A 26,127-nucleotide genomic window follows, 5' to 3' on the forward strand; every position below is an offset into this window, starting at 1 on the left:
TTTGTCCATCAGACACACAGCTGACAGCCCTAGCTCAGCTCCGGTGACACAGAAGAGTTAGAGGAAGTGTGGTCTGACCTGGGACACGAGCACCTCCGCCCACTCGGATGAGGAAACTGAGGCCACGGGGTGGCCGCCCGCCCACCGGAGCCAGGCTGTGAGAGGGTCTCCCTGACTCCACCCTGCAGGCAGTGCTGCCAGGAAGCTGGCAGTGGTCAGGCGGGCAGGGCCCAGACAGCAGCCCAGGGGACGTGAGCCTGAAAGCGGGGCCACTGGCCTCTAGTCCCCACAGGGCAGTCTTGGGGGTGGGGTGACAGAGCAACTGGGGTGCGTCTCCAGCCTGCCCCTCCCCTGGCATTAGGGCCTGGGGATGGAGCGAGAGGCCAGCCAGCAGAGGAAGAGTTGCTGGGCCCACAGGGGCACCAGGAGCAGAGGGAGACTGTCCTTGATGGGGAGGCCGGGGTGACTTCTGGGATCCCCGTTATTCAGGAGAGAAAACAGGTTTTCGGGGGGTTTCATGGTGGGACAGCCTGGACTTAGGTCCAGACACCTGGCCCCACAGAAGGGCTTTTGGAACAGGCCTCAGGGCTGCTGGTCTCAGTGCCATGAATGTGGCCTGACTGTGACTGCAAGCCAAGGAGGCCCAGGGTATCAGAGCAGGCTGCCTGGAGGTGGCATTGTTCTGGCCTTGAAGGCCGACTGAGACTCAGAGAAGGCCAGAGGAGGGTGGGTCAGCCCCAGGCTCCAGCACAGAAGGAAGAAACTCAGCTGAGCAGGAAGTGGAGACCAAAGAAGGGGGACAGGGCCTGCTCTGACAGGCGCCCCCACCTCCCCATCAGAGCTGCCGTGGCTGGTGACCTCATGGGGGAAATATGCCTTTTCCTGAACCAGAAACAATAGGATGGGGGTGAGGGCAGAGGGAAAGCTGGCATGCTGCGCAGGAAAGGGCTCCTGCCGGCCTGGCTGGACGTCCCGCCCTGGCATGCGGGCAGGGGCCTGCAGGGTTGGGGGTGTCAGACGCCCAAGACCATGGACAGGGGTGGACACTCCACAGCACGGCTGTTGCTACCCCAGGCACCTGCGATGCAGGGGTGCTGCTGTGGCCGCTACTCTGCAGGTGAGGCAGCCGAGTCCCAGAGACCAGGGCTGGTACCCCAGAAATGGTGTGGGTCTGGGTGGCCCAGGGGGCAGAAGGCGGGGTCAAGGGTGGGAGGGTGAGCGCCCAGAGCCCAGGGGCTGCTGTAGCTCCCACAGCCACTTCCTCCTCTCCCCTCTGTGCCCCTGCTTGGGTGAGTCCCGTGGGCCTGGCCGGCTGCTGGGTCACAGGGAGAAGGGCCACAGGCTGAGTAGTCAGGAAGGGCTTCTGGGAGGGGGCGGTGCTGTGGCCTAGTCCGTGCCAGGGACCGGGGGCCAGGAAACTCGCCACGGCCTCAGTCTCGGGGAGATGGGGCCTCCCTGCGCCTCTGTTCCTCCCCCCAGGGAGCTGTTGCCATGGAGACGGTGCCCAGTACCACGAACCAACCTGCAGGACATGCAACGCAGACGCCACCTGCCACGTGACAATTCCTCTGGTACAAAACTCAAACGAGAACAGACACAGTGCGCATGGACGCTAAAAAGGCCCAACGGACGTACACCAAGCAGAGTCAGGGCGGGAGGGCCCCCGGCCACTGCTGTGAGGTCTCCTTTCTCACAAGGAGAAGGTTCTCACGCAGCACAGGGCTGTTAACAAGTGAACTGACCGCGAGGTAAGCTGCGGGGTGCACAGACGGCGTCGGGTTGCCGGGCCCAGGCTTCCCCTTCACAGAAGGGCCGGAGGCCGGGAAGGATGTGAGTCATCTGGGTCCCCAGGACACATGGCAGCTCAGAACCAGACCCAGGGTCTCTGACCCGGCGGGCGCCCCAGGCCTGCCCTACCACCTGCTGGGTGAAGCTCCTCTGGGCAGGCCTGGGGCAAGAGGCTCAGGGTCCCCAGGGGAAAGCTGCCAGGCCAGGGCAGCTGCCAGGGCGGGGGTCCCATCTGAGCTCTGACCGCCCGACCCCAGTGGCTGCACCTCCGGCCAGCTTGTTCGCTCTGCCGTATTTGGCTTGGAGGAGAAACCTATAAACACTTCCCTGTTTGCTGCTGCCAGCGCGCGGGTGGGGTGCGCAGAGGAGAAAGAGGGGAGACAGACGTGGCAGCGGGGTGGCCCAGCAGCACTCACTGTCCCCCGCTGTCCATCCGTCCGAGGGGGCCATACCTGCCATGCCCCCCGAGGCAGGGTACAAAAACCGGACCCAGACCCAGAGGTGATCAGGGTTAGATGAAACTCGCTTTCTGGAAGAGGAAGGCTGGGGAGGCCGGCCGAGGGCACAGGGGGAGCTGGCCCACCCTGCACGGCCCCACCCTCTGGGGACAAGAGCTGCAGCTGGGGCCAGCAGGGCAGTGCGGCCTGGCACCCTGGGGCCCTGAGCCCGTAGAAGGTGGGCGGGAGCTGAGGGGCCGCAGCCTGCCCAGAACCCCCCACAGCCTCAGGCACCAGGCCCATCAGCCGGCCTCCCCTCGATCACTGCCACCTGCCCTCACCTCCGTGTGGCACATGCCCCAGACCCTGCCCCAGCTGCAGCACCATCCGCCCCAGGCACCCCCTCTGGGGAGGGGGTCCCCTCAGCTGGACAGACACTGGACAGCCTGCAGGGGGTCGTGGTGGACCTACTCCTGCCCAGCACTACAGGGCAGAGGAGGGTGAGGGCGCAGGAAGGAGGAGCTGGTCCCCGGCCCTCCTGGGGTGCCAGCACAGACTACGTGGCGTGGAGAGGGCATCGCAGTCCGAAAGCTCTCTAATCCTCAACGACCTTCAAAGGAACCCCTTCCTTCTGCAGGAGAGAGACTGAGGTCGTGGGAGAACAGAGGCCAGAGACAAGGACACAGGCTCCTGGGGGACACGGGATGGAGTGCGGAGCCCCACGGGTAGGAGGGGCCAAGGGACACTGTGTTACCTACTTGGACCCTGGCCAAGAAGCCCGGGGCACCACGGTGCTGGCAGAGAGCTTAATTAGCACGGTGTCCAGGTTTAATCGGCACGGTGTCCAGGAAACCTGGCTTGACAACTCACCTGACCTACACAGGGCAGGGCCCCTCCCTGCAGCGCTAGCTCCGTGAGGCTACGGTGACTGCCCAGGGCCAAGGGGGCCTGGCGGCTGCCATGAACAGAACACCAGGAAAGGGGACTGAACCACAACCCAGCATCTCCCAAGGCGCACCAGCATTGCCCGGGAAAGTCCCACATGAGCCCAGGCTGGCACCCCTGGGCCCGTTTCAGATGGGGGAGACGGCTCCCCAAGGTGACCAGCAGATGAAGCACAGGGGGCTCAAACACCTCAGCCCAAGCTCTCAACCAGCACTGCCCAGGCGGGGGGAGCCCGGGCCGGGGGTCCGGGGTCAGGGTGGGGATGCTCAGACAGCTGCTCCCAGGGGTCAGACGCTGATCTCTTGGTCCCCTACTGCAGGCAGACACAGGGGTGCCGGGGTGCTTCTGCACTTCTCCCCTCCAGGCTGCTCAGACCCCTCCCCCAGTGCACAGCCTTCACCGAAGACCCTCAGCATTGCTGGAACCCCCTTCCCAGACTGTCAGCCAGCCCCTCCCCCAGAGCCAGGCCTGGGGCTCCCCCAGAAAAGAGCAGCTCTCCCCACCCACCAGCCCTTTGTTTGCAGCTGGACTGTTTGTTGTGGCCTCTGTCCCCCCACCCCTCAAGGGTCAGGGCTCCGGCCCCACCACGCCCTCCCCAGTGGAGAGGGCTGGATTCCAGGCCAGGGGCAGGCCCACATTCCACAGGGAGGGACCTGCACAGAGACACCCCCACCCCCCAGCAGAAGGAGACCTCACTCGAACCTGCAGGGTTGGTCCCGGCTGGCACGTGAGGGGGCTGGCAGGTGAGGTGTAGTTACGGACACGCCCCCACCCACCCTGTCTGGGATGTGGTCTGACAAGGGGGCCCCTCCGCAGGCCACCTAGAGCTCAGGGCCTGGCTGAGACACAGGCCACAGCCGGGGTTGCTTGGAGGGCCAGGTGACAGCCTGTGTCCCCAAGGCCAGTGCCCAGCACAGGGAGCCCTCCTGCCACATGGATGCCTCTTCACGGAGGTCAGCCCTGTGCAGGCCCCCCTCCTGGATCCCTGCCACCAAGACTGCCCAGGGACGGGCGGGACACCCTCCAGCCTCACAGAAAGGGGCTCCCAGCTGAGCGGCACCCCTAGACCACAAGGGGCAGGCCCCACTGTGCGTGACTGGCACCAGGACACACAGGGCCTCCCTGCACCCTGGTGGGCACTGCCACGGCCCGACCCCGGGCTCTGTGCCATTTGTCACGTGGGGAACCTGAGGCACGGTGGGCCCAGCTGGGGTGCCCGTGTGCACCTCAGGGCCTCCCACAGCCTCACTGCCCCGTTGGAGACAGCGCTGGCCAGTTCCTCCACACACCAGCCCCACTCAGCTGGGTCCCACCTGCTCTTCCCTGTCCCGTCCCCTAGCTCACCCACTCCACCCCGAGGAGCACCTCACACCCAGGGGACAGACAGACAGCCCTCAACAACCAGAGTGTCCACAGATGGCCTGTCTGGGGATGCGGTGACCGGACAGTAGTGGGCGGGGGGGACAACAAGTTACCATTCCCCCGTTCCCAGTGCCGCCGGGGAGCTGGCACCGACGTCCTTGCTGGGGACACAGCCACTGCAGGCGCAGCTGTCTCAGGCAGGAGGGGCCTTGCTGGCCATCCAAGTACAGGGGGTCCTCTGTGAAGGGGGCAGCGGGAGGCAGGGGAGGCCCGAGGCTGGCCAGAGTGGCCCTCTGTCTCTCATCCAGAAAGTGGACACCGCAGCTCCGGCCCTGTCCGCCCGGCCTGGGTTACCGTGAGGACCCCTGTCAGACTGTGTGAGGGGCTTCTGCCCGTGGGGGTTCTCTCGAGCGTGAGGGGCGGGTGCGGCTCAGAAAGCAGAGGCCACCTTACCCTGAGGGGGCTGTGACACCCTGACCCCCGTCACGCGGGGCAGTGCAGGGAGCCTGGCCCTGGGTGGACAGCACATTCCAGAAGCCTCTTCCAGAGGGAATGGGGTTAAGCTCTGGGTAAACAAGGACGCTTGTGACCTGGGGCCACTCCCAATCCTGCCCTGAATTCCAGGCTAGTTGACATGACTGGGCTCCAGAGGCGGCCCCCATCCCACAGTGTGGGGGTTCCGAGAAGTGACCCATCCACTGCCCCGGGAATGATGGGGTGACGAGGCTGTGCTGCACGGGGACCCTTGTGAGCCAGGACACAGGCCTTGTCCCTACACTGCCCACCTGGCTCTCAGGCTGAGAGCCTCCCTCACTCAGAAACCCCCCAGGCTGACCACCACACGAGGGCCTCCCCACCCTCAACACGGCCCCACCTGGAGCCACTCAGGCCCCGTGGCTCTACTGCAGAAGGCACAGCGAGGGTCCACACCTGCCACAGGCCCCACATAACACACACATAGGCCAGCCAGGTGCGTGTCAGGCATGGTCATAAGCCCACGATGCCAGGAGGAGCAGGGAGCCCGGTCTGCCCTCAGTTTCCACGGTCTGGGGATTATGTGGAAAGCACTGAAAGGATCACAAGGAGAGTCTGGACACAAAACAGAAAGCGGGGGGCTGGCAGGGTGGGCACCACTCACACGGTCCTGACCCAGCCGCCCCCTGAGATCCCGCAAGGCAACATCCAGTGCAAAGATCCTATGGTGACAGCGGGCCAGGGGCCGGGGTAGGACTCACTGCGACACAGGGCCCAGGCCCCCTGCACAGACTGGACCCTCCCAGAGCCCTCCAGCCAGCAGCCCACCTCCCCCTGAAAGTTCTTAATTGTGACAAGACACAGCTAACCCACCCTGCAGAGCCATGGCCCTCCCAGTGGGGCTCCCAGGCCAAACCATCGGCATCGCCTGCAGAAGCCAGGCTCTGCAGGCCTGCAGGGGCAGGCCCTGTGGGATGGCACACCCAGGCAGGCGTGGCCTGCAGACAGACGGGTACCTTGGGGCCCGGAAGGAAACAGGTGCGTAGGTTTCCCAATTTATAAGCAGCAGTGAGATGATTGCTCGTGAGACCCCCTGCCACACCTGGCCTGAAGCATGGCATCCGGCCCAACAGCGTGACCCGGGGGCCCCCGGAAGGACAACGACCTGCCTTCCCCACATCCTGTGCCTCCCCCAAGTGGAGGCAGCGTCCACTTTAAGGCAGGCTCAGAGCAGCCGGGTCCAAAGAGCTCCTGGGCGGCTCGGTGCCTCCCGGGAGCCACCCCTCGGGCCACGGCCGCCTCGTCAAATGTGGGCGTCTGCCTCAGGCAGACCTGTGCCTGAGTCTGTGCCCCAGCTCTGGGCCCAGGACATGAGGTTGGGGCGCTGAGTCAGACCCCCGCCCAGTGAATCAGCCAGCCCACAGCACCCCAAGTCCCTTGGCCTGTCTGGTCTGGCTTGTGCAATGGCCCAGAGCCTGGTCGCAGCCCGCCCCCTCTCCAGGGCCCTTCCTGGCACCTGGAGAGGAATGCCACCTGGCCACCCTGGGCTGGCAGGCGGAGACGGGGTCACTGGCTGGAGGGAGGCAGCCTGCCCATGAGAGGGAGAGGCCACGAGCCCTTCAGGGCCCCGCCCCCGCCAGGGCTGCAGGAGCTGGGGGGCAGGGCACCCCGTCCGGTGCTAGGGAGGCTGCCACCACCTCTGCGTGGTGGCGGGAGACCGTGTCAGGTCCTGCTCAGCCTGCTCTGCGCCTCGGTTCCCCTTTGGAGAAAGAGGACATCCACAGGCCCTTGTCCCATGACCACCCCGCTCCCTAGCACAGTACTGTTCCCAGACAGCGCCCCAAAAACGTGCGACCAATGAGTGCCCGGCAGAGCTGGGGAGAGGACGGAACCTGGCAGGCATCTTCATTCTGGATGAGGGTGCGGAGGTCCGGGGACTGCCTGACAGTGTGGAGGTGTGACCGGAGATGCCACACCCAGCCTTGTTTTCTTAAGAGTGGCAGGCGGGCTGGGCACCTCTGTAACGGGCCTTCAGGCCGGGAGTGGCAGTTAATTCTGAGTCTCCAGTTGCTGTGAGGGTGAGGGCACTAAGACACAGATCGGCCCACTGGGGACAGCAGACACCCTCCCTAACGTGTGGCCAATCAGAGCAAAGCCTGGTGGCAGAGCCTCAGGCCCCTAAGGAGAAAGGAATTCTTCAGCGTCCTTTGGAATTTGGAGTCAGGGTTGCAACATCGAGTCTTGCCTGAATTTCCAGCCTGCTGGGCTCCCTGCAAATTTCAGACTTGCCCCACAATTGTGTGAGCCAGCTCCTTCAGATACACCTCCTTCCTTCTCTCTCTCCTCCTTGTGTGTGTGTGTATCTACGTCTTACTTAAAACACCACACCTTCCCATCTACGTGCGACTGGCTCTGCTTCTCCGGAGGACGCGGGCCACTGCACAGGCTTTCAAGTTTCCGCGCTGAGAACAGCAGGCTGGCCCGGCCGTCTCTGAGGTCTGGGCCCAGGGGACCACAGGGCTGGGATGGACAGGGTGTCGGGGGCCCCCCGTGGGCTTGGGAAGTTCAACCAGCTCACAGAGACCAAGGGAAAAATCAACACTGTCGGCTCACCAGCCTGGGCGGGGCAGCTCAGCCCCACCCCCAGGACACCAGCCCCTGGAATGGGATGCAGCCCACGGGGCTCTGAGCAGCCACCCCCACGGGGAGGACGCCAGTGGTCTCCCCAGCCTTGAACCCTGGCTCCAAAGGGCGGGGAGCAGGCTGCAGTCTCCCCTCAGCAGGAAAGGCTCCTGACCGGCTGGTGGAACGTTCACTTTCTTTCCTCCATTTTCAGGAGTTTTTCAGATGCTGAGAAACTCAGAAATAGTAAACCAGCAGGTCCCACTCCTCCCGGGAACGGGATCAGCTCCCACCCGGTTCTCGGGCAGCGCATGTCTCACCAGGTGGAACGGCGCCCACCAGGCCCAGGGGTCCTCCGCTCGCCCCCCGCCCCCTCCCCTCCCCGGAAAGCAGCATGCGTGAACTGTGGAACATCCTTCCAGCAAAGAGCTACTCGTGTGCCCTGGAATTCCACGTAGGGTCACTTCCAGAGGGGCATCCGGGCCTGTGGCCGTGCTCCGTTGGGTCCAGAAAGAACAAAAGTGGCCTCGACGGGCACTGGCCTTCCTGGGCCCGGCCCGTGCCTGCCAGCCAGGTGCCCCCTGCCCGGGCTCCCGGGGGCCCACCCCGGCCACACCCGACTCCAGGAGCCCAGAACCCAGAGGCCCCCACGCCCCCGCCAGCTTGTCCAACGCAGGCTTGAGCGGCTCTGGGGGCTTGCTGCCCTTTTAAATCCACTTTGAGGCTTCCTGAGACACGAAGCCCCTGGAGGGAGTGACCGGCTTTGCTGGAACCCCCCACCTCACCCCACCAAGTGCAGCGCCGTCAGCTCTCAGCCACAGCACCGGCCCTGCGCTCGCAGGACAAGCCCACGGCGGGAGGAGGCCCCAGCACTGTCTGCTCCCAGAGCAGGGACAGTGCCCGTGGAGGTCCCCGCAGGTCACAAGCCGAGGCCACTCAGCCAGCTAGTGGCAGAGCCAGGCCTTTACCTGTGGGGCAGACCCCCCAGCCCCCGATCCCCGCAGGCAAGCAGCAGCAGCCTCAGGCCGGAGTCTCAGGAGCAGAGAGGGAGGGGAGCCAGGAGGCCCGGAGCTCAGCTCCACACTCCCTTCTCTGTGGCCCCATCACCCACGGGACAAACCCACACTCCCTAACACCCCAACCCAGCCTTCCCGGACGTGCCCAGGGCTCCCTGAAACTAGCCCCGCAGCTCACACCCTCCTCCATTCAGCGGACCCTCCAGACCCAGGTTCAGACCCCCAAGGTTCTGGGCCACCGTGCGGGAGGGGCCGAGGCGCAGGCCATCACCGGGGTCAGTCCAGCACCGCAGCTGTCCAGGGCGGCCTGCGCAGTGTCCCCTCCTCCCACACCCGCCCGGCTCTCAGACCACCCGGCAGAAGTGTCCCCACTGGCTCGGGATGATGGAGTTAGCTCCCCAGACCAGAGGAGGAGCAGCCACTTAAGAGCAGAGAGCACGGTCCCCGCACCCTGGGGAGGCGGCGGGCAGGGACAGGGCCGCCCTGGCTGAAGCCATACATTCAGTTCCTGGAAAAAGAAGAGTGACAAAAAAGATCGAGTACTGCCTCTCACCCACCACATCCTGTTTTTATGGAAAACTAATCTAATTCCTAACAGCAAAGCAAGCAGCAGATAGCCGCGGGGGTCCCCAGGGACCACGAGAGACAGGCCCCCGCAAGGCAGGAGCCAGCTCCACCCCCAGGGCCAGAGCCTCCATCCTAGCAGCTCCCTCCTCCCCAGGGAGGCCAGGATCAATGGACCCTTCCTGGCAGCGAGGAGTGGGCCAGCTCGCATCCACCTCCCCCAGTCTCAGCCAGCCCTTCCTGCCCCCAGAGGCCTCGGCCAGTCAGCAAAGGGGCAGCTGTCACCTCGGGGCTGCCACCCGCGGTGGCAGGTCACCGAGTGCCAGAGACACCCACAGCGGTGAGGATGTGCCCCTGGGCCTGGCGGCTCTCGTGCCAGAGCAGCCTTGGCCGGAGGCCTGGCCCTACTTCTGTGGCCATGTGAGCTACCTGAGCTTCAGTTCCCTCACCTGTGAGGTGGGGACGCCAATCCCAACTGCCTCAGAGACTGTGGATGGGAGCTTGCTGACGGCCCCCAGAGGCCTGGCCTGGGCTCACCTGAGGCCAAAGGCTGCCCTGGGAGATGCTGGCCACCTGCCTCAAGCCAGGGGCCCCGGGACTTCCCATCACTGTGCCCTGACCACAGACACCCTCGCAGGCTCTCCTGCTTCTAAGAGTCAGGGCCGAGCCTCCAGGAACCTGCAGGCTTGGGTCAACCTGGGGGAAGAGGCCGAAAGCGGCACTGGGCCGGCCCCTGCCCTGTCCCTCTGGGTCCCCGCTACACGTGGACAGGCTGTGTAGTTCCCATGCCCCGTCCAGCTGCTGCATTCGAGGGCAGGTGAGCCGGAGACGTGGGCCACTCGGTGCCCCAGGGTGTCCCTCCACCTCGAGGGGTTCCTGAGGCCAGGGGTGCCCCCACCCCTGTGCAGACACACGCGCAGGCTGGGGTCCCTCCCACCTGCCCTGCAGGCCACACACACAATCCCACCCTCACACCCTTGGGCTGGACGGACCCTGCGGGAGCCTGAGCAGGACCCTCAGGCACAAGCAGCCCCAGGACAGCCCGGCCCTGGGTCCGCGAGGCATCCCTGTCCCCTGCGCCCCCACGGGTCACGCTGCCGGTGGACTCCAGTTCCTGTCCTTCCCAGCTGTGGGCGTGGAACCTGTTTAATCTTCTGGGAGCTGAGACTCTTTGTGCTGCTGCCTCCGGAGGCCAGGCCGAGTCAGCAGGAGGCCTGGGGCGGGGCTCGGGGTGGGGGAGCACCAGAGACACGTCCTGGCTGCCACGCTGGGGGAGCCCGGAGGGGTGCCCGCCACCCAGGCCAGCGCTCCACGCACACCTGCCCGGCCAGCCGCTTCCTGCCTGGGCTGGGGACCGCCCTCCCACCAGCGGCCCAGGGAGTTGGCCTCACGGTGCGTCTGCTGCTGTCCCACGGGAACACCAGCAGCCGTGACTCAGCCAGACCCAGCAGGTCCCACTGCGCCCGCCTGAGCGAGCCTGAAGCTCCGCGTCCTCACCCCGCCACCCCCACCTCACGGCGGGGCCGTCACCAAGCTGCCGGGATTCCCCGCAAGTGAGGCCACGCCCGTGCCCTGAGGCTCCAGCCAGGGGCTCCTGGATGAAAGCGCTGGGCGGCACCCACGTCCTGATGATGTGCCCAGGGGCGTGGGCGAGGCGGCCCGGCCCCCCTGGCACTCACAAGGTACTACCGCCCCCTCACCTGGCAGGTCGCCCCAAGGGCCACGAGGCCAGGCAGGGCAGGTGCTAATCTTGCTCACTAGAGGTGGAGTTACCGGGGCGCAGAGAGGCCCCACGAAGGAAGGGCGACGGCTGGGGCGGTGCGGGCTCCAGGCCCACAGAGGCCGAGTCACTCCCCGCAGGGCGCCCAGCAGCAGAGCCAGGCTTGGAGCCTCGTCTGACAGGACAGGCCAGAGGCTGAAGCTCGGCCTGGGGCGCTTCCAATCCACCACTCTGTTCAAGGCCGCCCGCCGCCCCAGCCGAGGAGGGGGGCCCGCGTGGCCTCAAAGCGGCTGCCGGGCAAGCCGGAGCCTGAGTCCCAGCACAGCAGGGCCTCGGAGCTGCCCGCTGACAGCGTTCAGGACAGAGAAGGACCACCTGAGGTCCCAGGGCAACCCCAGCGGCCCCCACTGCCCACCCGGGCACAGAACAGGATCTGCAGGGGTGGCACAGGGGTGACACTACCCAAACACTCGTCCACAACACCCTGACGTCCTGCGGCCACCCTGGCAGAAGGCTGGACTCCAAGCACAGCCACTGCAAGAACCACCCCGCCAGTGGTGACAGTCCCACTGCCTTGGGGTCCAGCCCCTCGTGTCTCCACGGGCTGAGGTCACACACTTGCGGTCAGAACTGGAAGGAGGGACAGGAATCCTGGACCCTCTGCACAGGGGCCAGTGAAGAAACTGTGATGGGCCCAGAGTCTAGGAAAGCCGCCAGCAAGAGCTACCACCAAGAACACAGTGCAGAGAAGCAGCCAGCCTCAAGTTACAAGTAACCAGCAGACAGGCGCTGGGAGCTGAGTCCGCTGGCAGCCATGCTCACACCACGAGGTCCCGCCCGCAGACAGGCCAGGCTCGTGAGGAGAGAGCCTGAGTCTGGCTGGCAGAGAGGCACAAGACAAACGTTCTCCTTCCCCTCTGAGGGGCCACCCCTGCAGCTCCCGCCCGTGTCCTTGGGTCACCCCGCAGAGGCGCACCTGTCCCCACCCTGCCCCTTGACAGCACAGCCCTCCCCAGGGGCCACTTCGTCCCACAGGTCCTCAGCATCCCGCCCCAGGCCGCCACCCCGAAGACACCAACTGGCTCCTGGAAGTGTGTCTCGGGTCTGGAATGTGATACAGCCTGTCCAGCCCCCAAGCTTCCCGGAGCCTCCTCTGGAGACCCTAATCAGTCCTCCAACTGCCTCACGTGCCCTCCGGCCCTTGAGGGTCAGGGGTCTCCTCCCAGCTGGGTCTCAATTCTGCATGGGCCCCTGGCCCCTGCAAGTAACTCCTGGCTTCCAACCCTTGGTCCCCCGCAGCCGCAAGGAGGAGGGGCAGACAGAGCAGGGCAGCAGGGCCCTCCCAGGGAACTGTGGGAGATGTGGTTTGTCCCACCCAGTCCTGGGGGCCCAGGGAGGTGATGGGGAGGGGCTGAGGAGGGGCTGCGGGGCCTCGCTCTAGGGAAAGCGGTGGACGTGTGGAGGGGCAGGCGGGAGGCGGGACACCCCGCGGAGTGCAGACAGGCTCTCCCTGTGTGGCCTGGGACCTGCCTTTTCAGCACAGGCCTGGCCTTGCTCTGGGAGGGGAGGTCAGCGCCCCCCAGCTGGAGTGTCTCCACCTGCAACCCCAGGGACAGGAGGCCACTTGGAGGCCCCCAGATTTGGAGGGCCAGAGTCTGGCTAGGCAGTGGTGGACGGCCCAACGGGGCAGGAAGAGGGAGGAAGAGGGCCCAGTGGTTCTGGGCCCGGCATCCCCTGGCCTCCTCTGCAGGGGACACAGGGACGCAGGACCCAGAGCCCACCGCCTGCCCTGTGTCTAGGACCCTGCTGAGCCCTTTGCTTCTGTGCTAATCTCGTTCTCACGAGGTCATGTCATCTGCCCGTTTGCCAGGAAGAGGGAACGGAGGCTGGAGAGGTCCTTGCCGAGGTCACAGAGCGCACAAATTGCACAGCCCGCTCCAGAGCAAAGCTGCCCGCCAAGGGGCCCCTCAGGCACCATTCCTGGGCCCACATGGGGACTGAGGCCACCGTCCCTGGGCCACGCACACCCCCTGCCAGTCCCCCCACCGCTCCTGACTTCTGGAGATTAGGGCCCAGCGGGCCATCTCCCCCCGGCTGGAGAGGTCTGCACCCCTGATAAGGTGTGGGATGCAGTCCAGCAGCAGGACAGGAGTGGGCAGCGGGCAGGGCTGAGAGCCGGTGGGGCCCCGAGCAGTCACAGCCAGCGTGTTCCAGACTCTGCCTCTGTCCACTTCCCACCTGCAGCTCGCGGCGACGGCCAGCCCTGGCCCTGACAAGGCCACGACGACATTGAGGGGCAACAGCGCCAAGGGACAAAGAGGTGCCACTCCGACAGTGGGACGGACGGTGCAGGGCGGAGCGTGCTCGCTCGGGACCGGGGCCGGGGGACAGGCTGGGAGCCTGGCCGCACAGGCCAGGGAAACAGGCTTGAGTTTGCCAAGCTGAGCCAGGTCCCAGAGGACAGAAGAGGAAGGAGGCAATGCAGTGCTGACGTCCTGGACGGACAGGGCCCAAGGACCCAGACGGCTCCTCTGTGGGGTGACCCACAGCGGGTCACACAGGACACCATGCCCGGGGCCGGTGTGCACCTGACAGCCCAGACTGTGCTGTCCTTGGAGTTTATCTGAAGGGAACAGTTGGAGTTAAAACAGGCCATGCACAAAGATGGTCACTGCACCCCTGAGAACAAGAGGGAGGGGGGCCCGGAGGCTGAAAGGAGCCTGCTTCATCTGATAGGAGGCCCAGGGAGGCCACACTGAAGGCAGAGTGACAGTCCCAGCTGCGGTGACCCAGGACAAGAGCCTGCAGATGGCAGGACAGGGGGCCTACAGGCCCGAGAGCAGGCGGAGGGATGGGCAGGCAGCAGGGGAGGGGGTGGGTAGCAGGCAGAGGCAGGAGAGCCTAGCCCAGCCCGAGGGGAGCGGCCCACCCGTCAGGAAACACAGCGGGAAGGCCCCAAGGGCCAGGCACCCAGGCCTCGGCCCCCCAGGGCGAGGCAGGCGCGGGGAGGGTCTCCCCGCAGGAAGCTAACTCATTAAGAGAGCGTATCCCAATTCACGGGACTTCAAATTAAAAACACCTGCTCTTAAAAGGACGCCAAAAAGACGGCCAGGCTCCGTAAGCCACAGGCAGGGAAAGCACCCACAGGACAAAAGGCTGACAAAGAGGTTAAAAGCTGGAGTCCACAAAGGACTCCCACAGCCAGAAAGAAAAGGGCACCCAACTTTCCTAGCTGTGTGAAAGACTCCCAGGCACCGAGACAGAGGAGACTCCCCAGGCGATTAACAGCGTCCAGCATCAGGGCGGCGCAGACTGAGGCCTCAGGAGACACCACTTCACTCCCACGAGCCAGCCGAAGGCAGAGGCGCGCCACGCGCGGCCGGGACCTCCCCACACGGGAGCAGGAACGACAGCCAGAAGGACAGACAGCAGTTCCTCGAGGTGAACGCGTGCAGCCCCACGCCAGGAAGCGAATGAAACCCCGGTGTGCGCCCGGGAGCAGCAGGCACCCAGCCGCCGGGCACGCACTTGCCAGCCCGGACGGGAGAACAGGTCAGCAGATGCGGCAGAGAGCTCGGAGCACGCCACCCGGCGCCAAACCCGAGGAAGCACTGCCGCACGCGGTCACATGCGACTCACAGGACCTCAGTGCGGAGCGAAGGGCAGCCAACACAGATGCACACGGCCTGGCAGTCCCTCAAACAGGGACCCCCGGTGCTGGCAGAACCGACCTGGGGACAGAAGTCAGAGCCGTGGGGGTGACCAGCAGGCGCAGAAGCATTCTCCATCTCGTTTGGGGAGCTGGTACGTGGCGGTGCTCAACTCTCAACCCGCCAGGCAGAAGACTTAAGGTCTGGGCCCTTCACTGCTTGCTCCTGACATCTCAGTGTGGACTAAGGACCGTCCTCCTCTGGGGTTCCGGTCGGGACCCCGAACCCTAAGGCAGGGCCTGGCTCAGGCAGGCTCTCTGCACATCTGCCAATTGAGTGACTGACAGAAGGTGGCAGAGTGACCGAGTGTGTGGGAGGGAGGAGGGGGCAGCAACAGGAGGTGGTGGCAGGGGGCAGCCAGCAGGTTCCGGGGTGAGGGCAGGCTCGGGGTGTTGGGGGACCAGAAAGAAGCTGGAGGTGTGGGGGGCAAGAGGCACAGTCGGAGGAAGAACTGCGGGTCCCCTGAACGCTGATGCGTGGGGGGCACGGGGCCGGGGTGGCAGGAGTGCCAAGGGCGAGAACTCTGGCTCCAGGGGCCAGCAGATCTGCTGCCGATGGCCACTGTCCCCATAACGCCACCCTAAGCCCGTGTGCTCATCCATGAAACGGCGCCACGGCCTGCTCACCTCTTAGGACTAAACGTGCAGACAACAGGGAAGTCAGGGGAGACCAGAAAACCGGGGGCCCCGGGCCAGGCAGAGGCAGCAGACTGTGCGTGGTGGGAAGTGGGCAGCTCTTGGGTGTCCCTGTAAAGCCACTCAGTCATGGACACACCTAGACCCAGGGCCAGAAGCCTGGGCCAGGAGGGCAAGGCGGTCCCGAGTCTGCCCGTGGACATGGATGGAGGCTGCAGAGGAGGTGGGGTGATGAGTGGACACTGAGTTGGGAAAGCGACGCAGGGGTGTGTGCCCACGTGAGCCATCTGCTGGAGGAGGCGGTCAGGGCCGCCGCCCACACAGGCACGCGGGGAAGGAGGCCTTGTGCTTCAGGGGGCTGGGGAGCTGTGGCCCTGCGACCTCGTACTCAGGGCAGCTTGTAAACCGCACCCAGACACGTGGCGAGCCTGCTGGGAGGCGCTCACCCGGGGGCCTGGGCAGCGTGGGCGACCTGCTCTCGGGTGAATCAGCACCCGCCCCCACCCCGGGAGAGGAGGCAGGGACACACAGCACAAAGCCTGCTCGGAGCTCTGGGAGGCCGCGTCCTGTGGTCACTACCATCCCGGCCGTCCGCGAGGGGAGAGGAGGAGGAAGCCGCTGCGGCGGCGGCGGCTGCGTTTCCTTTTAAAAAGCTCCCTTTAGTGCTGTTAGGACGATGCGTTGTTTTAAATGGTGTTTCAACCATAAACAAAAATCAAGTAATTGAGAGGGGGGGGAGGGGGGGAGGCTGGAGGTTCTGGGCACCTCCCCGGGGCCCCTGCCCAGGAGGCCCCTCTGGCCTGACCACAGTCACCACCTTTGGCTGCTCCCACAGGCCCAAGCCATCTGCATACATAGCGATTCTGTTCTTCTGTGTCCCCCAGAGGGGGACAGCCACTGAGGGGCAGGGGAGGCGAGGAGAGCCGGGGAGGGACGGGCCTCCCACAGCCTCAGCTCCGCGGCTGGGACAGCTCCCCACCACGTGCTCAGGTCACAGACCTGGACGCACGCAGAGTCCTGAGCCCCCACCTGCTGTCAGGACAGAGGCAGGGCCCCTGGCAGAGCCGGCGGGCGCTTGGGCCCGTTTCAGCCGCCCGTTCACTGGGAAAGGAAACCACAAAAGGCGGCCGAGGCAGACACGGTCCCTCTTTGTCCCGGGGCAGAAGCAGAGGCCCGGCTATATTTACTTACGGAGAAAAACAGTGCAGGTCGGAGCCTGGTAAACAGCTGGCCCGTTACAGGGAACCAAAAATACTCCCTATAATTATGGTGTTAAAACACACCAGAGAAGTCGACCCGCCCGCTCAGCAAGGGCCCCGCGACGGCGCGGGGACTGGGGAGGCCAAGCACGTTGGCCCGAGGGTGCCCTGGAGTCACTGGGCGGCTGTCCGTCACGCCCCCTCAGGACCACCGCAGGCCTGGTCTCAGCCTCACCGCCAGCCCAGGAGGCTCCTGATCCCAGCTCACCCCTGGAAACACGCTCCTCTGTGAGCAGGGAGGGGGAGCGCTGCTGTGGCCCCCAGGACCTAGAGTCACCTCACCCCACGAGCAGGGACCACAGCAGCTTTGGGCCCCCGGCCACTGACCAAGGCTTTCTCCTGAGAACGGGGAGAAAGGGGTAAAAAAGGATCTTAATCTTCTCTGGCATTTCACCGCTGCATGACAAGTATTCATACATCACTCGTGTAATTAAATCTAAATTAAAAACATCAAAGCAGATGGAGGGGATTGAGCCGCAGCCCTTCCCAGCCCTGCCCCTGCCGCGCCCTCCCCACCCCACCCCACCCAGACCCTCGACTGGCCACCACCAGGGCATCAGAGCCCCCCACTCCCCAGGCCACCTGTTCGCCTCCTTCCACAGAGGGCCCGACCTGGGGGCGCTGCACCTGTCTGGTGCCTTGGATCTGCCATCCTGCCCCCTCCCCAGCCTGGCTGACCGCCTCTCTCCCTCCAGCAGACGGGTCTCCCCAGGCCTGTCCAGCCCCGTGCCCGGGTAGGATCTTGTTCTGCGTGGTGTCGCTGGGGGCAGGTCACCAGCTGCCCTGTTTCCTTCCATCCGTGCTTAGCAAAGTGTGAATGAACGTGGCAAAGACACCTACAGAAACAAGGCACCGGGAGCTGGAGGGGCCCAGACTTGCCTTCACAGCAAGGAGCCCTCAGCCTGGTGAGAAAGGAGAACTGGCCCGGCCCCTCCCACGCCCGCCACCACTGGCCCTGAACCAGAACCTAGGCTCCTGTCCAGAGCTCTGTCCCGTGAGACCTGGGTGAGAGAACGCTTGAATGAACTGGGAGGACTGGGAGAGGTCCCACGTGAGCCCAGGAATCCGGGCAGGCGGGTGTCACACTCGGGGGCTGGGGGCCGGCTGCCGGCTGCCGGCTGCAGACACCTCGGGCCCTGCACACCACGCCTCCCCCTCCTGGGAGCTGCCTGAGGCCGGCTGGGCTGACCTGCGTGCGGGGACCCTGGTGGTGGGCCGCCTTCCACTCCAGCCCCCAGAGGCCCAGCCGGGCTGCTGGCCACCAGCACTGAGGCCGGGCCGGCACATCTGGGAAAGCGCTCCGGGGCTCTGGGCCCACCAGGACGGTGCGTGGGAGGGCTGCCCTGCCCCTACTCCAGTCCACAAACAGAGATCAGAGACCTGGGATCAGCCTTGAAGCTTTTATTGTCTCATTTACAGGCAAGGAAACTGAGGCCCAGAGAGGGGTGAGGGCCTGGCCAGTTCAGCGCAGGGCAGAGGCTGCTGCCGCCCACAGACCCCTCCAGCAAAGCCAGCCTCCCCTCTCTGCTCCCTGAGACCTTCCACCCAGGCCCTCCCACAGGTAACACCCCGCCCGCAGAAGGGGTGGGACTCACCTGCCCAGGGAAGGAACAGATTTCATCCCCAGATTCATTTCCTGCCTGTGTGTTCTTGGGGCAGTGCATGAACTCCCCCAGGAAACAGGCTTAACTCAACTCAGAGGGGTTCAAAGGTCAACAGTGGGACGGAGCTCAGCCCAGAGCACCTGCAACCTCTCCGGGGCAGCCTCAGGCTCCAGCCCCTGCTCCCCCCGAGGGAAAGCGGGAGGCAGGCACCCCTCAAGGCCGCTGCCCTGCAGAAGCCACGTCTGAGGTGCTCCGCGTCTTCACCGTGTGGAAGAGTGACGCTGCTTCAGTAACCAGAAGGAACAACTCTCCACAAAAAAGAACCTGCATAAAAATATCTGTCTGTGTGTTTCTAAAGCAGACGACAGACAAAAGGCCAGCGTCACTGAACTCTAAGGAGAGGGGTTTCTGAGGGCCGGGGTGGTCAAGAGCAGCTGGAGGCGGCCGGAGGGGCCTCCTGTAGTGGCCGGTTCTGTCTCACGACGCTGCAAACCAAAGGCCGTCCCCTGCGGCTGTGCTCAGAGCAGGCGGGGCTCCTTTGCCTCTTCATCTCTGAGCCCCGAAAGCAAATGCAGTGCCATGTCAGAGGGAGCGCGCCACCCAGGAGGCAGCCCTGGGGCCAGGATCCGGATCCTCCCCACCATCCACACTTCCTCTGCAGGGCCCTTCCCGCTGGGCCCGGCTGCCGGGGAGATGACCACAGGTGACCCGTCCTCAGCCCCCGGGCTGACCCCAGCCCCTCCCTGAAAACACACACACTGACCCCTCGGGTCCCATCAGCCAGGCACCCCCGTCCTGTGACTCATTCACTCTTCTGAGGGCCTGCAGGAGGCAGTGTCTCCTCCCCAAGGCTGCACAGGAAAGCAAGCCCCACCCCTCGCTCTGCAGGCCTCTGGACGGGACAGACCTGGGCTCCCCACTGGCTCTGAGCACCTAGCTGAGCATCACCCCTGGCCAGGGGGGACTCTCAGGCCGGGGTCCCAGCAGGGCCCTGCCGTCCCAGGCCTCCGTCTTCCCACTGAGATGGTGGTAGTGAAAACGCTACGAAAAGGAGGAAGTGTCCCCATTCTCAACAGTAACACGACAGCGACAATCAGGCTGGCGCAGGTGACGCCCAGCGCGTGGTGGGCGGGCCCGCGAGGCAGGAGGCCCATCCGACAGGCAGAGCCACAACGCCGCGCTGCGTGTTTCCCGAGCCACTGACACAATTCCAGCGCCCTAACCGCATTCTAACCACCTGCCCAGCGGCCAGTGTTTGTTTCTGGATGGCCCTTCGGTCAAGAGTCGGGAGGCGTGGCCCATTCCCTGGGAATCACACAGCGTTCTGCCCTGATGTCTCTCTAGAACCTTCCAGCCATGGGTCCTGACCCACCAGGGCTGCAGGCACAACAGGCAAGCCATCTGAGGCCGTCACCCTTCTCGGGGGAGCCGGGGAGTCCCTGTCATGACCAGGAAGTGGAGGTGGGATTGTCGGGGAGTCCAGCCGGGCGTGGCGTGGAGGAGGGGGCACCCCAGGATGACTCAAACCCTCACCAGCTGGTTCAGGGCACCAGTCTGACTAACACCCTCTGAAGGCCTAATCCAGCACCCACCACTCACTATGAAAACATGGCAGAACTAACCATTCCGACCAGAGCTCATCACAGAGCGAGGTGGCGCTCAGAAGGCAGCCAGCTGGGCCTTGCCCACAGCAACACAGCAAGGTCCCCTCCCCCGGACCGGAGAGCCAGCCCCCACTCTCAGGAGTCCCCAGGGCAGGACTCTTGGCCAGCTCAACATCACCCTGCCCTGAAGCTTAAGAAAAATTACCAAAGGCCGAGCCCCACGGCCAGGCACAGAATCCACGTGGGGTGTGGCCTGGGCGCCAGCCTTTTTTTTTTTTTTATAATTAATAGACTTTAAATATTTGGGGGGGCAGTTTTAAGTTTAGAGAAAAACTGAGTAAAGCACACAAAGAATCAGTCATCAGCATGTGCGAAGCTCCCAGCTGACTCCAGCATGTTGCAGGGGGGAGCCCTGAGCTAGCCCTGCCGCTGCGACCAGAGAAGCAGAGGGCCACCCCCGTCACCCACCTGGGTGGCAGCCAGGAGCCCGAGAACCCAGGCTAATTCTCACAAGCAGCAAACCCCAGCCCGGCCACTAGTTCTGGCACAGCCCACAAGGTAGGAGTGGCGGTTACAGTTTTTAACAGTCGGGAAAAATATCAGAAGAGTTCACGATGTGAAAATATTTACTCCGCAGACCATCGCAGGAAAAGCCTGCCGACCCTGCCCCAGGAAGCCGCGCCGCTGAGGGAGGGCGGCCCTCCGGAGGGAGCCCCACCCGGGCAGGCCTAACAATTCCCTGCCCGTCTTCAGAGGCCAAGTGGCCGCAGGTGTGCTGCGGAGCCCTCAGAAGTGAACCTGCACCTCTGAGAAGCTCACCAGGAGCTCCCGAGCCCAACCGCCTCCCGCTGGGTCTGTTCTGCTTGTCTGTAACGTCTGTTTTCCAGAGACACCACGCATCCCTGAGCACATCCCAGGCCGCTCTGTCCACACCAAGGCTGACTCAGACCCTCCTCCCCGACCTCAATGGTTTTCATTGATTCCTGTCCTGAAAATTTCCCCAAGTTTCACCACCTTTCTCTGCTACAAATCAAAACACTGTCTGGGAGCAGGCTGCTCTGGGTCCCCTGGCCTCTGGAGCCTGCTCCTACCTTTCACAGAAGTTGGCAGAGCCCACCTGGAGTGATTGAAGGAGCCCTGGAAAGGCTTTCAGAATAAAAACACCACCCACTGAGGTCCGAAAGACCTCCATCCACAGGCAGACTCACAATGCAAACCATTCCACGTTTCCGTGAATTAATCCAATCAGACAACTTTCCAGCTCACACCCAGCAGAGACAGCCCAGTGGAGGTGAGGGCTGAGGGCCGGCATGTGAAGGGTGGGATAAGTCTCCCGCACCCCACCCTGGGCACAGGGAGGCCAGAAGGGGTGTCCAAAGAGGGGAGGGGCCGCCCGGCACCAAGAACCAAGCAACGTGCTTTCGGGAAGGGGCACCGAAGATATGGCAGGCGGCAGGCACTGATGTCAAGGTTGGGGACCCTCGTATCTTGATGCCAGAGCCTTCTGGGGGGGGCATTCCCACCCCCAGCCCAGCGGGCCCCTCCCACAGCACTAGAGCTCAACGGAGTAAGCCAGGGCACCAGGAAGGGCAGGGAGGAACACAAACTATTTTTTTCCAGAGCAGGGGCCTGCCCTAGTCGCGCACGGGGAGGGGACGGGAAGGGGAAGGGTGAGGGGGGCCGAGCCCAGGGCACGACGTTAGTTCTGCTCCGGAGGCTCCAGATTAAACAGCTCCAGGCAGGAAGACCGCCTTCTCCCAGATTGGTCAGGAAGTCATGATGCAAGTTTGCAATTTTTTTTTTTAATACGAAAGAGAAAAAGAGATTCGTGCCCCCCTCACCAGCCCTCCAGCCCCTCCCAGAGGGGCCAGCACCGTACCCCACCCCCGTGCCCCTACCCCCAACGCCCCGGGCGGAGGCCCTAACCGCCCTCTCTGGGGGCGCTGGCTGCCCGCCCCCGTGGGCACCCGGGTGCCATCTGCCCGCCGCCCCGCCGCCGCCCTCCCAGCCTGGCGCTCGGACGGGCCCGGCCTCCCCGGCCGCCGCGGCGCTCTCATGCTTCTGGAATGCGGGCGCCCAGGGCCGCGCGTCCCGGGGAATCTCCGCGCCCGCCCGCGCACGGTCCTAGCCCCGGCCAGCCTCACTGGGCGGCGGGGCCGGAAGGCTGCGAGCAGGGACGCAGACCTTGTCCCAGCACGGCGCCCGCCGCGCCCGCCCGACTCACCGGCCAGAAGCGCGAAGGGCAGCAGCAGCCAGTAGAGGACGGCGCCGAGCACGTGCGGCTCCATGCCCGAGGGGCCCGCGGGGCCGGCCCGGGGTCGCTCGGCCGCCGCGGCGCTAAGGGGCGGCGCGGGGGACCCGGGGCCCGCGCGCCATGGCGCACTGGGCGGGTCGCCGCACGTGCCGCGCTCCGCGGCCAGGGCCCGGCTGGTCGGCGGGGACGGGAGCGCCTCCGCGCCCTCCTGCTCCTGCTCCTGCTCCTACGGCCGGGGCCCGCCGTGCCCCGCGGGTGCCGACGGCCGAGGCCTGCGCTCGCCCCGGTGGGAGTCCTGCCCCGCGGCGGAGCGCAGCGCGCGGCTCTGGGCGCCTTGCGGAGGCCGAGCTGGGCCGGACGCGGCTCGGCGGCTCCCTCCTCCCTCGGCCCGCCCGCGGGCCTTTATAGGCTCGGCCCCCCGCCCTCCCGGCGTGCCCGCCTCCGCGCCTCCCCGACGGCCTTGCGCACTCCGGCGCGCCCTCCGCGGCTCCACGCGGCGCGCGCCGCCCCCCGCCTCCCTGGACGCGACCGGCCGGCAGGGACACGACACCCCCGTGCGGCGCACGCCCCGGGAAGACCCCCGGTCTCAACAGCCTAGGCGCTGCCGCTCCGCGTCGCGTGGGGGCGGGTAGGCGCCACTTTTCCGCCGGCGGACCCCGCTGGAGCGCTCGTTAAGGGCCGGGCTTTCCCGAGCAGCACCCCACGCGCAACTGCGCCCCGCGTGGCAGGAGCGGCTGAGGCTTCGCTCCCGCGGACGTGAGCCCGCAGCGCCCCCTGGGGACCACGGGGTGGCTCGGAGGCCCCGCGCTCAGGGCCAGGGCCACCGCGAAGCGGTGGATCAGGTGGGAGGGCCCGCGAGGTCCGCCGGGGGCTGGGGGCCGCTTCCACTCGCGCCCGCCACCACCCTCGGCTCTGCCTTCATCATGTTGCTGTAGGAGGGAAGTGACAACTGCCCTGGGGCGGACAGGGCAGGGTCTGAGCCCAGGCTGTGCTGGGCACTTCGCCCAAGCCCCCTAGGCTGTCCTTCACCACCCTTGAGTTGGGATGGGAAAGAAGAAAGGGAGAGGGTCACACAGTGTTAGAGGCAGAGCCCACCGGGGTGCCTGGGCTCAGTCCTGGGTGAGGGACTGAGGAGCCTGGTGGGTGCAGGGGACCCCGAGAGTCTGCAGCCCGCACTGCCCGGCTCCAGGCGGGCTGAGGATGCCAGCTCCAACACAGCCCCTGACCCTCCCACTCTTCAAAAGCCAGAAACGCTGACTTCCCTGAAGTCTGGTGTTTAAATGCTAATTGGTTTTCTACCCGCCTCTGCTTCTGCCTGCTCATTCCTGTCTTAACTCCCGGCCAGAGTTATGTCTGATCCTGGACTTCTTCTAGACCCCTTGAGACTTGTAGCCTCAGGGTCCTCCCCAAGGTCAGAGCCCAAAGGAGGCTAGGGACGTGCAGTCTAGCTAATTGAGAGTTCCAGGACCCACCTGTAAATACGGCATGTTCTCAGCCTCTTGCAGAGGTGGCTGGAAACACCCTTAAGTTCAGGCCCGAATCTAGCCACCTGCGGCCATCCCTTGGCAAGGACTGCAGCCAGGGTCTCTGAGCAGTGCCAGGGTCAACAGAGGTGCCAGAAGGATATCCCCCAGCAGCTCCACTGGCTGCTGGCCTCATGCCCCAGGAGGCAAGTCTCCTCTTGGTGCCTCAGGGGCATCTATGGGATGGGGTGGGTGCCCAGCTGCAGAATTGTGAGGATTTAAGAGCAGACTGTGTAAAAGTTGACGTGAAGTTAACACGCATCCTTGAGGGGTTACCATCAGTCCCCTTGGTTACCCCCATCATCATTCTTACCTGGGCTGTGGGCTAGAGAGACGGGGTGAGGGGCGCTCACCCAGAATGCCAGGGGTGGGAGATGTGGCATCAGGGTTAGGGCTCCCCTCGCCCTGCCCTCTGCCTGGCCTGCCCTCGGGGTGACCAGGGGTCAGCTGGGGCCCCTCTCGGGACACTGACGTCCACCTGCACAGGGCCTTGTTTGCTCAAAGGGTTTACGTGCAAAGACCGTAAACAGTTTAAAAACCACTCCCTTAAGCTAAGTCCTTACAAGGACTCTGTCACAAGAGCAAAGTCTGGGGGAGGGGGGAGGCAGGAGGACTCAGAGAGCAAGTCCAAGGGGAGGAGAGCCCCAGGCAGGCAGGCCCACAGCCCCCAGACCCACCGCAGCGACAGGGACCTGACTCACAGAGCTTCCCGCCCTCCAGTCTGGCTCCAGAACACAGAATTTGTCCTGCAGGTGGGCTGGGGAAGGAGCAGATAGTATGTGTCCAAGAATTGTGAGCAGCAAAAGACAGGGGAAAGACTGTTGTGGCCAATCCGGGAGCTGTTACATAAATCACAGCCTATCCTGCAGCGGAGGACTTCAAAACAGTTAGATTCAAGCAACAATCCGTGCAGCAATAAGGAACAATCTCTAAGACACAGTATTACAATTGCAAGAAGCAGAGGCTCGCCCTCGTCCGCACAGACACCGCATCTCTGGGGGGCATACAGGTGTGGCCGGGCCAGCAGGGTGCGGCTGCACTGTCCGATGGGAGGGAAATCTAATGATCACTGAAATGCCCTTTTTATTTTTATTTTTAAACTTATTTTTATTTAAACATCTTTGAAACGCCCTTTGTGTTTGATTTTTCACCATGTGCATGTGTCACCGATTCACAAAATAAATTTTAAATGAGCACACGTAGGGACAGATTTTCAGCAGAAGAACTTCCTGACCTGCAGACTTGCCGAGCAGGGGGCAGGGGGGAGGCGGGAATCTGCCTGTTGAGTAACACGTGTCTAATCCTTTGCAGACCAGGACACATGGGGCAAGAGGGGAAGTCATTTGCCAAAGGACTAGTCAGGCCCAGTGCCCAGTTTTCTTGATTCCAAGCCCAAAGCCGTCTCTGTCCCACCACCCCGCAACTCGGGGCCCTACTGCACTTGCTGACTGAAGTGGTACTCGAGTCTTGAAGAGCAAGAGGGGGTCAGGTCCCTCAGGGAGCCAGAAAGGCCAGGGCAGGAGTGGCATCAGAGGGGACTTTATCTCTTTCCCAAGGGCTACATGGCCATCGCTACCTGTCTATAAACTCACATATTAAAGAGGAAACAACACAAGTGCCTGTGAACAGATGAATGGATAAACCAAATGTGGTCCATCCACACGATGGAACACAGTTCAGCCATAAAAAGGGAGGTCCTCACGCTGCTCCAAGCGGGTGAAGCGTGGGAACATTCTGCCAAGTGAAAGAAGTCAGACACAAACGGACACGTTTTGTACAATTCCACTCACACGAAACATCTGGGAGAGACAGATGTTTCAGAAGCTAGATTACAGGTTCCCAGGGGCCGAGGGAGGTGGGAATGGGGAGTAATTATTTAACAGGTGCACAGTTTCTTATCAGGATGATGAGAAGGTGCAGGGAACAGTGGTGATGGTGACATAATAACACATCTACTTCATGCCGCTGAGTCGCACACTTGAAAAAATAACTTTTATATTATGGATTTTTACCACTATAAACAACTACCATGGGAGGTACGCACATAGTGAGAAGATTTTCCAGCAGCCCACACGCTATCTTCCTCCCACTGGGAGCCTCCCAGAGGCAACCACGTTCTCTGTTTCTTCTGAACATCGTTTTCCTGACTCCCGGCCAGAGACTTGATGAGACTGCGGGTTATTATTCAGTTTCCCCAAGTGTGTTCCCACTGAGTCTCCACAGCCCCCTTGCCCTGGAAACAAGACCAGGAGTCGGTCCAGAGGAGCACACCCAAAAATCCTGCTTCCGCCAGCGGATCCCGGGCGGGCGGGCCTGGCTGCTTCTGGGGGCCGTGTCCCATGGGAGCCACAGAACTGGCCTCAAGTAACCATCCCCTCCTGGCTCCTGCCCACCTGGAATTGGCTGAATGGCTGCTTCCTGGCTGCGAGAAGGCCCAGCATTTGGCTCTGACCCTGCTCAGCACGTGACTGACCAGGGTCAGCGGTGGCGCCTGGTTCTGCATCCGTGGCTCCAATTTGGTCCGGAACCTGCCTGCTGGCCCTGGCTGAGTGGGGAGGCTGGGAATTGGAACCCACTACTGGGGAACATGCTGCAGGTGCCCGCGGCTGG

General features: G+C 64.1%; 1 protein-coding gene across 1 annotated transcript in view; it reads right to left on the minus strand.

The window, feature by feature from the left end:
- PIEZO1 (piezo type mechanosensitive ion channel component 1) overlaps positions 1-22,378 on the minus strand; it is a 53,318-nt gene extending 30,940 nt beyond the window's left edge. The window contains 1 exon segment of the mRNA XM_032464561.1: positions 21,965-22,378. Within this exon segment, the coding sequence (XP_032320452.1) occupies positions 21,965-22,028 (64 nt within the window). The 5' untranslated portion in view covers positions 22,029-22,378.
- Positions 22,379-26,127: the final 3,749 nt, after the last annotated feature.

This window comes from Camelus ferus, chromosome 21 (genome assembly GCF_009834535.1).
Source record: "Camelus ferus isolate YT-003-E chromosome 21, BCGSAC_Cfer_1.0, whole genome shotgun sequence".
NCBI lineage: Eukaryota > Metazoa > Chordata > Mammalia > Artiodactyla > Camelidae > Camelus > Camelus ferus.